The 16,656-nt window shown below is 36.1% G+C and overlaps 1 protein-coding gene across 6 annotated transcripts in view; it reads left to right on the top strand.

The window, feature by feature from the left end:
* LOC105205841 (ankyrin repeat domain-containing protein 17) overlaps positions 1 to 16,656 on the top strand; it is a 30,864-nt gene that overhangs the window by 4,825 nt on the left and 9,383 nt on the right. For 5 of the 6 annotated variants that reach the window (XM_039449705.1, XM_039449707.1, XM_039449708.1 and 2 more), the window contains exons 2-20: positions 2,057 to 2,494; positions 3,853 to 4,000; positions 4,582 to 4,862; positions 5,151 to 5,436; positions 5,515 to 5,816; positions 7,484 to 7,699; positions 7,964 to 8,617; positions 9,176 to 9,353; positions 9,452 to 10,050; positions 10,741 to 10,905; positions 10,980 to 11,190; positions 11,274 to 11,684; positions 11,824 to 12,159; positions 12,686 to 12,856; positions 13,378 to 13,743; positions 14,784 to 14,938; positions 15,012 to 15,187; positions 15,271 to 15,403; positions 15,491 to 16,224. In XM_039449705.1, the coding sequence (XP_039305639.1) occupies positions 2,057 to 2,494; positions 3,853 to 4,000; positions 4,582 to 4,862; positions 5,151 to 5,436; positions 5,515 to 5,816; positions 7,484 to 7,699; positions 7,964 to 8,617; positions 9,176 to 9,353; positions 9,452 to 10,050; positions 10,741 to 10,905; positions 10,980 to 11,190; positions 11,274 to 11,684; positions 11,824 to 12,159; positions 12,686 to 12,856; positions 13,378 to 13,743; positions 14,784 to 14,938; positions 15,012 to 15,187; positions 15,271 to 15,403; positions 15,491 to 16,224 (5,960 nt within the window). Of the gene's footprint in view, positions 1 to 929; positions 1,161 to 2,056; positions 2,495 to 3,852; positions 4,001 to 4,581; positions 4,863 to 5,150; positions 5,437 to 5,514; positions 5,817 to 7,483; positions 7,700 to 7,963; positions 8,618 to 9,175; positions 9,354 to 9,451; positions 10,051 to 10,740; positions 10,906 to 10,979; positions 11,191 to 11,273; positions 11,685 to 11,823; positions 12,160 to 12,685; positions 12,857 to 13,377; positions 13,744 to 14,783; positions 14,939 to 15,011; positions 15,188 to 15,270; positions 15,404 to 15,490; positions 16,225 to 16,656 lie in introns of those variants that run through there. The other variant, XM_039449710.1, reaches the window with a different exon arrangement.

The following is a 16,656-nucleotide window of genomic DNA, read 5'->3' on the forward strand; positions in this document are numbered from 1 at the left end:
CCCATCCCTACCGATATCCCTGTGGCATTTCCGCGCGCGCGCGCGTGAGAGAGAGAGAGAGAGAGGGAGGCGGGGGGGGGGGAGTAGCGAATAAGGGAGAAAGAGCGAAAGAAGAGAAGAATGACTGGCATGTGTACGTGTTTTGTTGTGTGTTAGATACATGCCAGCGTATGGGACCGTGTCGCGCAATGCTGGTAAAGTACTCGCTAGCCTGTGGACCGTACCAACACGCGCGCGCACATTCATATGTATGCTACGCATACACACGCACGCACGCACGCACGTGTGAATATGCGCTTACTCGCGCGCGTGGCCGCAGGAAACCACACGACAAACACCAGTAACGCACATCGCACGTGCACCGTGCACCTCCCCGCTTACCCGTGCGCGAGAATGTGTAAGTTATGCACGTATATGCGGGATGCGCGGTCCGCACGCGAGTGTGCGCTGCGTTCGTCGCACCGTAAAAGCCGCCGGGTGCGCCATCTGACGGGCTCACCGCGAGTACGCCGCGTTCTCGCTCGTTCGCGAGTGTCCGCCGCACGAGAGTGTTCGCGGTGCTACTGCCGATATTAACCCGTCCCTCCGTCAACCTCCTTCGCCAGCTCTACGCTGGTGATCAGCTTCGCTTCGCCGGTCTACCCTGCGAAGCGTCGTCGTCGTCCTTCCGCACTCCTGGCGCTCGCTAGTCGCTGGCAGTCGCGGCAGTCGCTGGTCGATGCACGCGTGGAAGCGATTGCTTACAGCATCGAGCCACCATATTCTCTCTATATCCGACGGTTCCCTCGCCCGCGACGATCCACGTCGCGCGTTTCCCCACGTTGTCGTCGTTGTCGTCATCGTCATCGTCATCGTCATCGTCATCATCATCATCATCATCTCCATCACATCTCCATCATCATCTCCATCTCCATCTCCATCTCCTTCCTCGTACGCGCGCCGTTAACGACGTGAAAAGAAGGGAGAGCCGTGCGTGCGGGTGTTCCGCAGGGTGACGAGAGCGCGAGCGCGCTCCCGACGCGAATGTACGTCGTCACCCGATTATCCTCGCGTTCGTTGCCTTACGTTGCCTCGAGCCTCGACCGATCGTGCCTCGCAGCGAGGTAAAGAGAGCTGAGAGAAGAACTGACGGAAGAAAAGGAAGCATGGCTCGCGCGTAGGTATGTACGCGATGCCATAAATCGCGCAAGTATCGGTGTCTTCATCATCATCATCATTATCATCATCATCATCATAATCATCATCACCATCATCGTGCTCGGGGCCGCTCCTTCGCGGAGGAACGGCCGCGCGCATCGCCAAGCGTTAAAGCACTCGCTTGTAACGTCACTTATCGCCGTCACTGCTGCCGCTGCCACTGCCACTCGCCTAGAAAACACACAATTATACTTTCACCCGGCGTTCCCGATTTACGTTTATTGTCTCTCGCGGTCGCGACTACGCGATAACGCGAGCACGACGGGGCACGTCCGGTCGCACCACCGAAAGATCCGTTTCTCTTTGACGAGGCATCATCGCCCCCCCCCCCTCTCTCGCTCTCGCTTTTTCCCTGCTTGATCGCTCTGATCTCTCGATCGATCCCCAGGATCTCATGCTTGTCCGACGTGCCTTTGTTCGATCGCACAGATTAATAGTGGAACGTTCAATCGCGACAAACACACTGAGACAAGTATTTAGTATTTGTCATCATTGAATGCAATAAAACAATGATGAGCTTTATATTTTGATAGTTATTGCAATAACGTTAATAATAATAGTAACGCACAATACATTTAACAAAAAAGTGATTGTCATTTACTATAATTTTAAATAGTTGGCATAAAATATATTTACAGTTTATAATCTTTTTTTTTTCAGTATCAACTTTATTTAGGTGTTTATTTTATATAAATACCAAATACTTCTGTCTCAGTGTGCAAGATCAATGTAGGTAATCCAAGTATAAAATAATACAGTTAATTTTTTATCCAGTTCTTGTACATAACTTTTTTTTTATTGTGTTGTATAAATATATTAGGAAATATATTGGGCTTTACCGACAAATATTTCGTTGTAGGTGGAGTGCTTCGCGATTGATCAGGTTGAATTAGACGAGGATCATCCCGAGTCGTCGAAATTTCTCTTGACTCCTGAGGATCCTGAGCGTTCCGTGGATCCTGAGACGCAGGCGCGTCTCGAGGCACTTCTTGAAGCAGCCGGCATTGGAAAGCTGTCATCAGGTGATGGGAAGCATCTGCCAGATCACGAGGTGCTTCGTCGTTTAACTTCGAGTGTCTCCTGTGCGTTGGATGAGGCTGCGGCAGCATTAACACGTATGCGCAGTGACAATCGCGTGCCGAACGAAAAGCGCTCCCTCGTTGAGGCGTGCACCGACGGTGACGTTGGTACCGTTCGGAAATTGTTAACGGAGGGCCGTAGTGTCCACGAGACCACCGAAGAGGGAGAGAGTTTGCTCTCTCTAGCTTGCTCGGCCGGTTACTACGAACTTGCTCAGGTTTGGATCAAAATTGTAATCGTGTATGCTTCCCTCCTTTTTCCCTCCTCGCCACTGTAAGGTCTAGAAATTGCAATCGATGGAATCCGTGTGACATTTTACAAATCTTCATGAGCTACATAGGCTGTTGTTATTCATATGGATAAAAAGTTTTCGGTTCACACGTTTAACATACAGTCTTTGTTACAGTACGTTTATGTGTGTGATGGAATCATAGACTCGATTCTTTATAAATTTGTGTCTAAATTTTTCCTTTTGCTTTTCAGAAAAACCTCTACTTTTGTGAATGATACTCTATAGTGTCTTTGGTTAAGCTGTTACACTGCTATCTATGTTTACATGTATGTGTTTGGAACACAAAAAATTTTTTTTACTCTTGCAATCATGATTATCGTGCGACAACAAAGAATTGTACTACAGTTTTAGTAAAATTTAGCAGAATTTGCAAAATTTTACAAAAATTACAATAAGCTGTTTCAATGTCTATGTTGCTTTACAATCACCATAGTTTTAAGGATAAATTCTAAGAGAAAATATTGTGTATTCTTTTACAGAAATTTAATACTGGCAGTACTAAACTTCTATTTAGTCAAATGCTATCTCTCTTCTTTTGTTATTTTCCCAATTCTCAGTGTGCATATCTTACTGTGTACACGTAATGTTATGTTCAATGTATTTGTACAGGTGTTTAATTGTAATTAATGTAAGTTCAGTTTGAATGACTGTAATAATACATTGGTACAGTAATTCTAGTTATGCAAAAAGATCAAAAAATAATATCTTATACATTATTTTGTGATGTATTATATTTTTGTATTATGTACATTGTAAGAGTTGTAAAAATGAAATGATATCTGTGTTAGCATGTGTTTAGTAATAACCAAAAAAGTTAATCTAATTTTTGTTTTATGTTGTCATTACAGTCACTCAGACATTGGGATTATTGTTTAACAATTGATATAAGATTACTTAATCTTCATTGTAAACTAATTCTATCTTAACCTTACAACCAGAAAACTATTTCTTTACTTTGAAACACTTCTTTACTTTCAACTAGAACTGTATGTTCTTGTATGCAGGCTATGATAGTTAAAAATCAATTGTCAATCAGTTAAAATTATTAATTTTTGCTTTCTTTAATTAGCGTTACATAAATTGTAAGAAATTTCGTATTCTGCTCTATGGAAAAATTCTTTAAAATATTGGTCTGTACTTCAATTTTTTTTTCTTGTTTATCAAACTGTCACATTAATCATAGACATGAAGTTGGCATTATAATTGTACAATTGTAATGTAAGATTTATTCAAAATTAATTTCATAGATCGATGAAATTGATCTGGGTTTTTCTGTCAAATAGGTACTTTTGGCGATGAGTGCTAACGTAGAAGATCGCGGCATCAAGGGGGACTGTACCCCTTTGATGGAAGCTGCTAGTGCAGGGCATGTAGATATCGTGTCTTTATTGCTCGCTCATGGGGCCGATGTCAATGCTCAGTCTACATCAGGTAAAATTATCTATCATTTTGTTTTAATACTATGTAATTAAGCTTTTTATCGCCATATGTAAATACAGCAGCTATCCATCTAATTGAGATGAGATTACATTTCGAGACTTTGGTTGAATTGATTATATGTTGATTAACAATATAATATTAACTGCTAAATTGCGTATACATAGTTTAAACTGGCACATTAACAATGTTACTTTATATAAATAAAACACATTTTTATATAAGAATAAATGTTATTTATGAAAAATTGATTATTATTAAAAGTGATCATAAATCTCATTAATAAAAAAAAGAAAGAAAACTTTTTTGTAAAAATAATTAATATATTTGGTATATCAAATATTAAATTAATATTTAGCTTACAATTAAACATACATTTACTTTAACAAATAATTATAAAAATCAAAATTATCTTGATCATGTCAATTGTAAGACTAAAAATTTGTAAGTCGAAAAGTTGTAAGTCATGGGATACTTGTGTACTGTATTAAGATTACACGGCGTTGTTTTGGCCGACAATGTTACAAATTGTTACAAATTTAAAAAGTTTTAAAAATTATATGCATTGATTGAAGGTAATACACCTCTCATGTATGGATGTGCCGGTGGACATGAGGAAGTTGTACGTGTTTTACTAGACCACGGGGCCAATGTCGAGGATCACAATGAGAATGGTCATACACCTTTGATGGAAGCGGCAAGCGCCGGGCACGTTCAGGTCGCTAAGATCTTGCTTGAACATGGGGCCGGCATCAATACTCATTCCAATGAATTTAAAGAGTCCGCGTTAACGTTGGCTTGTTATAAAGGACATTTAGAAATGGTCCGCTTCTTGTTAGAAGCTGGCGCGGATCAGGTAACGATTGTTTTATCCTTCTTTCATGTAAATAAGAGACTGCACACATAAATGGAATAGAGAACAAAGAATAAGAAGCTGTTCAATATATTGAATAAGAGATACATATGAAACATTCCTCACTCAATATACTAAATTGTTCCTTATTTTCTGTTTTGCATTTTACGTTCGGTTAAAAAAAAAATGCAATACATTGAAGGTGCTTCATACTTGTGACCAAAGCTGTACATTAATATTTAAGTAATTTTTATGAATATTAATGTTCTTGTCTCATACACATTTTTATAGGAGCATAAAACTGATGAGATGCACACTGCTCTTATGGAGGCATCAATGGACGGTCACGTGGAGGTTGCTCGTTTACTTCTGGATTCAGGTGCCCAAGTAAATATGCCAACGGATAGTTTCGAGTCGCCATTGACATTAGCTGCCTGCGGAGGTCATGTGGACTTAGCTATGCTTCTGATCGAGCGTGGAGCGAATATAGAAGAGGTTAATGATGAGGGTTATACGCCGTTGATGGAAGCAGCGCGCGAGGGTCACGAGGAAATGGTTGCTTTACTTTTGAGCCAAGGTATACAATGTTTGTGTTTGACTCGTTAAATGACAGAATGTAAGACGAATTTAATAACAAGAATGTAATTAACTTAAGGTGCAAACATCAATGCCCAAACTGAGGAGACTCAGGAAACGGCGCTCACCTTAGCGTGCTGCGGCGGTTTTCTCGAAGTTGCCGATTTTTTATTCAAAGCGGGAGCGGATATCGAATTGGGCGCTTCCACGCCTCTAATGGAGGCCGCGCAGGAGGGACATTTAGAGCTTGTCCGATATTTATTGGAATCTACGGCGGATGTTCATGCTCAGACACAAACGGGAGATACGGCATTGACATATGCGTGCGAGAACGGTCACACGGACGTTGCTGATCTTTTGCTGCAATATGGCGCTGATCTAGTACTATTTTTTATAAAATTAATAATAATACGATTTACTTTTTATGTATAATCAGGGTGTCCACTACCTGGAGAAACCTGGAAAGCCAAGGATTTGAAACCTCTGCAATCAGGGATTTTTCTGGCAAGTTTACTGCCAGCCTGGAAATTTTTTTAATTTATATTTAAATTGAAATTTTATATCTTTTTGACATAATTATTTTTTGACATAATTACATTTTTTTATATCTAATGATGAAAAGTGCGGTAAACGTATCGACGAATACATTTGCTCCATAAGGGGTGCTTTCCAGCTACGACACAAGTCAATACTGTATAACAGTGTTCATTAATGTAAGAGAGAAAATTTTAGTTGTCTTACTCACACTAATGGACACTGTGTTACACAGTGTCAACTTGATCATAGCTGGAAAGCACCCATGGTGGCTGGAAAATTATGCAGTAGCTTAATCCGTTGTGGTTACACCTCCAAAAAATAACGTAATGGTTACACTGGATCCAGTTGACCCGACGCAAAAAAACAGTTGCCATTTGCGTTCCTTTTGATGAATCGACTCAAATCCTTCACGAAAATGAAGTTTAAGACTTCTTCATAATCAAATCGTTTATGTATCCTTTATTAAATTTTTTAATATTGAAACGACATAAGGAAAAAAATTTTGAAAAATATACCATTTTGTACTAAAAAATTCCTGAAAATTCTAATTTTTGAGTAAAATCAAAGTTATTACAGGGGTTCTACTCTAGAAGTAGTATACTTTTAAGGAAAAAATAGTATTAATAGTGTTATTGGTATTATAATAGTATTTATCGTATTTTGGAAGCTACAGCAACTTAAAAATGGCCTTGGGTCATCTAGACCCAGTGTAACCACAACGGGTTAAAGAATAATTGATTTCACATTTAAAAAATGTGTAGGTACTACGAGTCGAAATTGAACTAATGTGTGAGGGTTATAAGATAATTTGTTTGTCTTGTGCATTATCCTTTCTTAATAATAATAATAATAATAATTTTTATTTTATTTTTGTATGTGTTTCTGTTACGTTCAATATTTAAATAACATTTTATTGTAATTCTTTGATAAATATATTGTCCAGACTAACTTTATAATTAATAACTCAATACTAATTCCTTAGTTCCTAGTTCCTTAATATATATATATATATATATATATATATAAAATTTAATTAATAAAATATTCTGTGTTGTTCTAAATTAGCCTTGTATTCATTGTTTGAACTCTGTACTTCTGATAACTCTAGATCTACATACATATTGTAGACAGATTGTTGCATGGCATTGATTAATATTATTTCCCAATTTAATATTGAAATCTTAAGTGACTTTTCCTTGTGATTACACATTTAAAGAATGTTAAAAAGCGCATGTGTAATAAAAAAAATTTATTTTAAAGCTACATTAAAAATTATCTTACCTGGAATTTTGATAAAAATTCCTGGAAATTTCTGGCATTTTCAGGGGATTTTCAAGGAATAGGTTTACATATTTTGAGTGGACACCCTGGTATTGTAATATTTACATTGAAGCAATCTATTTTTTATGCTTAGATTTCAGATTTACTTACAAATTTATTTTTATATCTATATGTCTCTATAGCATCTTTATCTTTGTGCAAATTATTTATATTAATTTATTGTGTTCAAGGAACATGAATCAGAAGGAGGTAGAACTCCACTGATGAAAGCTTGTAGAGCAGGCCATTTGTGCACAGTTCAATTTCTCATCTCGAAGCGCGCCGATGTTAATCGACAAACGACAAATAATGATCACACGCCACTTTCGTTGGCGTGCGCTGGTGGTCATCTTGCAGTAGTTGAATTGCTCCTCGCACAATCTGCGAATCCATTTCACAAGTTGAAAGTAAGATTTTTATCTTTAATAAATTTATCTTTAATTCATGAGATTACCTCTAAAATTAGAAAAGATTTTGAAAAAGTTAATCTTTTTTTGAATTTATTAACCAATTTTTTTATAATATTATGAAACTGTAAATTAATTACATATATATTAATACATAACTTAATAAAATAAATTTATACATGTTACAATTGGTGAATGACATAATTATAACATATAATTGTTATTATAGACATACTATGTACAACCTATTATAATAAATTATAGGACAACTCCACTATGCTGATAGAAGCTGCAAAAGGAGGTCACACTCCTGTTGTTCAACTATTATTGGACTATCCTCATAGCATTATGATGAGCGCTCCTCATAGTGCTAGTTCTACACCCATGTTACTACAGCAACCACAACAGCAGCCACCACCACAACAACAACAACAACAACAACAACAACAGCAGCAGCAACAGCAGCAGCCACAGCATATGGCTCATCAGCAACATGTACCTCACTCCCAGCAAACATCAACACAACCTCAACAACATCCGCAGCAGCAGCAGCAACAGCAGCAGCAGCAGCAGCAACAAACCGCCGAACAACAAGCGCAAAATCTCCAACCTAAACACAACACGCAAAAGTCATTGTTGAGAAAGAATCGATCTGTTACTATGATGCCTGACATAAGCCTTACTTCTGCCGAAGCGCAACAAGTACGCTCGCAGCCCGCAGGAGAGTCGATCACTACTACCAAGGACGATACCAATATTCTTGATAAAGGCAGTGGGGGTTTTACAAGTTTGTCAGAACCTAATATTAGTCTTAGTCCGACGCCGGGAGCGCAAGTGATACATGTCAACGAAAGTCGGAAAACTGTAACTAGGCAAGAGCAAATTCTTCATAAGCAACAAATACTTGAGGAATTACAAGTACGTCTCGTCACATTCTCAATTTTTGATAAAGTTATTTGATATATTAATCTTCTAATTATGTTTACACATTTCACGTATACATTGATTGTGTTTAGGATCAAAATTAAGCTGAAAAATTGATTAGAATGTATATTTTGCCATATTTTTTATTTTACAATTGTATGCACCAAAAAACAAACAAAATATAAAATTTTTTAATACAATTTTTTAATGCAAGACAAAACTTTTGAATGTCATATTATGTATACTTAAACTATATCAACAATACTCTAATATTATGAATATTTTTTTAAAAACGTTCGAGTTGAAAAAATCTCGAATACGATTAGAAGATTAAAAAAGAGAATAAGAGAATTCTTAATTGATGCATTTAAATATACTTTATTAATATAAAAATTCTTGGTTTTTTCTTCTATGTATGTAATTCATACACGCGCATATAAAACGAAAAAGATATTTGATATAGTACGTTTTTCTAATTCTATTATGTTACTTTTTTTACGTATGTGTATGTGTGTGTGTGTCTATTTCAAAAGTCATAATTATATTTTTCAGAGGGTAGAACGAGAGCTACAAATAAAAAGCGGAGGACACTTATTTCCTGGTTCAAGAAATTCAATTATAAATCAATCTCAACCTCAGCCACAACAGCAACAAGATCCTAGCGAGACAGAAGCATTATTACCTGGCATGCTGAATATTGACCTACCAGCTCAATCGACATCTCCTCACGGTATTTTTATTCTTTGATACATAAAAATAAGCATTTACATTGAAATTAGATATTTACATTAATATTTTCAACATTATTATGATTATTTTGCTTGATAGGTTTAGTTTGCAATACGGCCGGTATATCCGGTGGTTCACTGACGTATCCAGGAGCTAACGACGCAGCGTTGGTGTGCAGCGCTTACCTCGATGGTAAGATAATGGGGATGCAGGCTGCACAGTTCCAGAAGACACTGTCTGTAGTTCCAACTGCGACGGAAACGTTCCCCACGAATACATTTCCTTCCTCGCCTCCCTTGTCTCTCGCGCCGTTGCCTGTTACCACCACCACCGCCGTATCTCTTATTAGTGCTACTTCTTCGACAACCACGCCAAGTCCACCAAGCATTTCCACCCCTCCAACTGTTATAGCCGTTTCTCAATCGCCCATTACTGCGAGCAGTGACGTTAGTCAAAATACTGCTATAAGCGATCGTCCAAAAGCTAAGCCTGTATCCAAAAAGGAAGGAAAGAATGTACGGAAAGCCACGTCCAGTATTGGAATGGCAAAATTGCAGCAGACACAAGCGACTATAATGGCCGGACTTCATCAGCAGTATCAACAGAAGCAACGTCAACATCCCTCCTATCAAGTGCAACAAGTTCAACAGCTGCAGCAACTCAATCAGCAATTGCAACTCCAATTGGATCAAGTGCAGGTGAACTTCTATTTTTATCTTTACATCTATTTTGGCTTTAAAAATCTTTTGAAGTGCGAGATTGATTTAAGGAAGTTCTCCAGGTTAAAAAAAATAGAGGAGTCACGTGACTTTCATTCATATATTTTTTAACACAAAACCTTTTAGCATTAACACCTTCAAAGTAATAATGAACAAAATTTAAGCAATAAAAATAATAAAAATTGTCATTTTTTAACATTTTTTTTGTGATATTAAAAAATGTGGAAAAAATGATAAATTTTCACTAGTATGATATCGTATGTAAAAAAATTGTACAATTTATGAACACTTGAAATGGACAAGTTAAACTTTTTTTTATTCCAAATATTTATCTTTAAATTCCATCGTTATAAATATAGTTTTTTGAAATTTATATATTTTGTTTGAAATTAAATTACTTAAAACTTTTCTTCCTATAAGACTCAATGATATTTTAGTAAATTATTTAAGAAAACTATATCAGAAAGTTTGAAAAAATTCAGGAATGCTTATTAATATTAATCATAAACTTATTCTTAAAATTTGATCAAGTTCCTATGTCATGTGAAAAGACTGGAGAATGTCCTCAATATGCGTAATTTGTTCTTCAAGAAATTCATTTATTTATATATATATACATATATATATATATATATATATATATATATATATATATATATATATATATAGATACAGCAGCAATCGCAGCAACCGCAATCACAACCACAACAGTCTCACCAACAAACTCATTCGCAACAGCAAACGAATATAGTTGGTAATAGCACGGGTAGCATACTCATGCCTACTCAATTGATGTCACACTTACAGCCTACGCATCATCATTTGCACAATCAGGTAATTAAATTGTTGATTAATTACGATTATTTTTGTATTATTTAACGTGCACTTAAAAAACACATTTTTAACAGCAAACGGTGCAAGAGAATCTTCCTGAGCAAACGGATCCCGAATTAACGCGAAAGTATAGAGAAAGCGCGTGCGCGTTTTTTACCGGCGCTCAAAAATCTAAAACCTTTTCTCCTAACGAAAGAGTATTGAAATTGGAGGACGGCACGGATATTCCTATCGACGATGCGTTTGAAATTTTTCGCTCCATTAGTTTCGACGATGCAGTTGACAGTAAATATTTTTTTTTTCTCAAAAAGGAATTGAATTCAAAATTATTAATAACCATAATTTAACATTTTATTTTATTTCTATAGCAACAGAAGATCAAGAGAAACTTGAATTGAAAAGATTAGATGTATCGAATAATAAGGAGCAACAACAGCAGCAGCAGCAACAACATTTGCATACCACCCAAATAGTTCAGCAAAGCGGAAGTCCTCACGTGTCCCAAGAGTATTTCACTCCCGTGCTGTCAGTACCTTCGGTTTCTTTACCGGCCTTACCATCATTACAAGTGACTAGCGCTGGTGTCCAAATAGAGGCAGACATATCAGCGGGTTTACAACTAACGAGTACGCAATCCTTGCAAAATCCGACGCTGAAAAATCGTCTGAGAGCCTTTGAGGAAGGCTTTCGACAGGGTAGTATACATTTTCGCGAATGTATGCAGCATATTAGCGGCGACACCTTCCAACCTCAATTATTGCTTCAGTCTTCTCAAATAAGTAAGAGTTATTTTGATTGCAGTTAATATCAACAAAAAGTTTATATATTTATATTTGATTATATAAACTTTTTCACCGGGGTATGGAATTCTCGCAATAGTGAATAATTTTTAATTTGCTTTAATTTTTTCATAACTAGCATTTCCTACGCAAACATTACCAACTGTGAGCGCTGCGACGGGAATAATAGATAGCATACCTCCTCATCAATCGAGCAGTTACGTGCAATCCACAACTTGCAGCACTAATCAAGTTCAAGTTGCTACCCAGACTCAAGCACCCGCTACTACGACAATTGCGAACGTTGCTACCTCCGACAAAAAACAAGTATACACCGCACCGACAACCGGCAAGGGCAAGAAAGCCAGATATCCTCTTCTGTCTCAGCAGCAATCTTGCCAGCAACAACAAACTGCCAATACTCAACAAACTCCTAATTTTCCCACGCAAAACTATCAGCTGGATCCGGCAACAGGTGAGAAATATATAATGCGATTCCACTATAATCACACCAGTGATGAACAGAAAAAAACATTAGTATCAAATATAATACATTCTATTTAATATATAAGCAAAAATATGTTTTGCTTATATATAATTTAATTTTTTTTTAAAGAATTTTATAATCTTAAGTTTTAGCAAAAAGTTTAGTATATTTTTATTTTAGTATTATAATAGTCATCTGAAGAGCACAATGCAATTGTTTTGATACACGATAATAGTATTCAAAAAATTCTAATTTTTTATTTGATATTGTTATTTTCTATCCAATATTTTTTATTTTAAACTTATGAAAATTATTATTGAAGAATGAGAATTTTTTTTTTTTTTTAATTTATACATTTCTCTTATAAGCAAGTTATGTCTATTTAACTCTATACGATCTCATTTCACTAATTTAAAAAAATAAAGATATTTTCAAAACTAAAATATTTTTTCTGTGTATGATGACGCTTAAAATAAATGTGCTCACTATTCAATTATTGATCGATATACAACAGGTGTTCCAACGGTCGGAGGATATGCGTCTAATCAAGTTCCACCCGCTCCGTTTTCATGTATGGATGTTGATTCAGAAACTGATAGTAATCATGACACAGCGCTGACTTTGGCTTGTGCCGGAGGACACGAAGATCTTGTAGAACTTCTTCTCAGCCGCGGTGCGGATATAGGTAGGAAAAGTTTTGTAAGATATGTACACCGTGATATTAATGTGATGAGTCTAATACATCAAACTCAGTATATTTAATTTAGAGTTACTGTACCAGTTGCTGAAGAAATTAATGACTGTTTAATAAAAATATTAAACAGTTCAATAATAAAATAAAACTTTAAAATAATAAATTGCAAATTAATTGACGTTTTTTAGATTTAATTTTCAGATTTAATTAAAATATTTTTTTATTTGAACTGCTTCATTTTAGTAAATACAGTCGATACAAGCATCATTCTATTCTCTCTCTCTCTCTCTCTCTCTCTCTCTTTTTTTTTTTAATTCAACAAGTAACAAAGATAGAACAGCACTTGTGTTCCTTATAAAAGAAAAACAGCCTATATTAAGTTATTTTTATTTGCTTGTTGACTGATACAGTGATCCTAATTTTAATGTGATATAAGAGATACTTGTCGCGTGCATTATAAAATATAAATAAATTTTTTAAAAACAGTAAGTTGACGTACAATTTTCTTATAGAACACAGGGACAAGAAGGGATTTACACCACTTATTTTGGCCGCAACAGCTGGTCATCAGAAAGTAGTCGAGATTCTCCTCAATCATGGCGCTGATATTGAAGCACAGTCTGAACGTACTAAGGATACGCCACTGTCCCTTGCATGCAGCGGAGGCAGATATGAAGTAGTTGAGCTTTTGCTTAATCGTGGCGCAAACAAAGAACACCGCAACGTTTCCGATTATACTCCCTTAAGTCTGGCTGCGTCCGGCGGCTATGTGAACATAATAAAGTTACTACTAGGCCACGGTGCCGAAATTAATTCACGTACCGGTTCGAAATTAGGCATATCTCCCCTAATGTTGGCTGCTATGAATGGTCATACGGGTAAGAAAATCAGAAATTATTTAATCACAATTAATATTAGCTATCCCTCTATTTACAAATTTTCGGACTTATCGGTATACAATTGACTAAAAATGAATTAAGATTATAATTACTAGTTTCACTAAAAGTTATTAAGGATGTTTTGATTCTACTATACTGGCTAGAAGTTATCGAAATTTAAAAACCAAAGGCTTCTTAGGTTTATTTTTTTTTTCCTAATCAACGATAAAAAATTTCGCAAATATCCGAATTTTGATCTTGCGACTAGCTGCAAAGAAGAAAACGAAAACTTTGGCTTATATACAACAAAAATTACCTTATTTAAATTGCAGTTTCAAATCAATAATTTTTTAACGATTAGATAGATCTAAATAAATTTTTGAACGAATATTCATTGGTTTCATGTATATAAGAAAATTTGACTTAAGAGGATGCTAAAATACCACGAATTACCGACATTTACAGACATCCTCTTAATTCGTAATACTATTTCCACATCAAATTTGCAATTAAGTACTATAATAATAAAACTTGAAATATTTATAAGTTTTTGGTAATATTTTGAGATACGACACATACATTCTTAAGCACTTTGCAACTAGTGATTCAAATTGAATATTAATTATATATAATCGTAAATATGTTAAGAATTATATATTTTTAATGGAAATTAGTATTGTTTTTAATTACTTGCAGTTTAATCTATGTTTAAGCCAAACATTAATTTTATAAGCAAATATATCAAGAACTTTGTTTTGCCATTTTTTAACTAGAGATTTATTTAATAATAATGAAACTGAGGGGGCAGTCCTCACGGTCCTGAAGATTTGCCTGTGGCACGCAGACTACAGTCCATTGTGCCTCTAGAGATCTATTTATGTGAAATAATTATTTTATTATTAAAAAACGATTAGTTTTTTTACTGCTTACGACCAAAGTCGCGGAATGTAATCCCATCGTAAGTAGAGGGATACCTGTATATAATAAACAATTTATCTTGACTGAAATACTAAAAAATGGTGTGACATTTTAATGTACAGCGGCAGTTAAGTTACTTTTGGACATGGGCAGTGATATTAACGCGCAAATCGAGACGAATCGTAATACTGCATTGACACTCGCATGTTTTCAAGGAAGACACGAGGTCGTTAGCCTTCTTCTCGACCGTAAAGCAAATGTTGAACATCGAGCCAAGGTAATTTATTAAAGGTCAAGCTATATATGTGATTTTTTTTTAACGCAAATTAATAACTTTTGCGCATGTAAAGACGGGTTTAACACCATTGATGGAAGCCGCCAGCGGGGGATATGTAGAAGTTGGACGTGTGCTACTTGCCAAAGGTGCGGACGTTAACGCGACGCCAGTCCCGTCGTCACGTGATACTGCCCTCACTATTGCCGCCGATAAAGGACACTGCCGTTTCGTAGAACTCTTATTATCCAAGTAATTTATTACGCTACGTTATGTTTTACGTAATTAAATAATAGTTTAGTAACAAATATTTTATCTCTTTTTTTTTTCTTTAGGGGAACTCAAGTTGAAGTAAAAAATAAAAAAGGGAACAGTCCATTATGGTTAGCTGCAAATGGCGGACACCTTAATGTGGTAGATTTACTGTATCATGCGGGTGCAGATATTGACTCGCAGGATAACCGTAAGGTACATAGAGTAATTTTTTTGAGATTTATGTAATTATTTCTTTTTGTTACTTTTTGAAATGTGTAAAATTTATTTTATAACAATTAGGTCTCTTGCTTAATGGCTGCATTCCGAAAGGGTCATATTAAAGTGGTGAAATGGATGGTAAATCATGTGACGCAGTTTCCTAGCGATCAGGAGATGACGAGGTTCATAGCGACTGTTAGCGATAAAGATCTTTTGGAAAAATGTCAGGAATGTGTAAAAGTGATAAGAGCTGCCAAAGAGACGCAGGCCGCTAAAGCGAATAAGAATGCTACAATACTGTTGGAAGAGCTCGATATGGAGAAGACGAGAGAAGAATCGAAGAAAGCGGCTGCCGCGCGAAGACGAGAAAGAAAGAAGAAGAAGAAGCTTGAGAAGAAGGAAGAGAAACGTAAGCTTCACGAGGAGTACAAGAAGAATGAGACACCTTTCGAAGATAAGGAAGAAAACGGGAAGAAATCGGACGAGGAATGTGATCGGGCGGACGATAGCGATCACGAGGGCGGCGACGAGAGAATGGAGAGCGTGCCGTCTCCCGTAAATAGAAGTCCGGAGGATCCCGACAGAGAAGAGGGTGACAGTGGAATAGATGCAAATAGCCAGGGCAGTTGTAGTAGCAATGATGTGAAAGCGAGAGAGAAAAAAAAGGAAAAGAAGAAAAAGAAAAATAATAGCCCTAGTAACAACGATAAGGATACGTCCCCACAGCGTTCGTCCAAGACCCTTCTTTCGCAAAACACCAATTTATCTCAGAACACTGTGACATCGACTAAATCTCAAAATAACACTTCAGACAAGTAAGTAGACGCATTTTCTCCTTTTTCTGCCTTTTATTTCTATTTTTGGTAGCTAAAGATTTGAAATTAAAAGAAAAAGTATAAGAAAGAATAAAATTTGATATTAAAAACATACATTTAACATATAGAGAAGATATATTAAATACTGGGTAAATATTAAAAATACAGGTATCACTACAATACAGTGCCACTTCTGATCTTCTTAAATTTAAATTTCAACTCTGGGTTGCTATTTATAACGTTTTTACATTATTACTCTCAACGAAATTCATCTACAAGATTAAAAATATTCCAGTATAATCTTTTTAATTTTTGGCCCTTTATAATCTTTGCATTTCTTCACATGTGCTTTTCACAAACACTAATATCGTACTTTTTTCTTTTACAGAATACTCTCATCACAGCATGAGTCTGCCACCGTGTACTTTGCTC

This window comes from Solenopsis invicta, chromosome 5 (assembly GCF_016802725.1).
Source record: "Solenopsis invicta isolate M01_SB chromosome 5, UNIL_Sinv_3.0, whole genome shotgun sequence".
Lineage (NCBI taxonomy): Eukaryota > Metazoa > Arthropoda > Insecta > Hymenoptera > Formicidae > Solenopsis > Solenopsis invicta.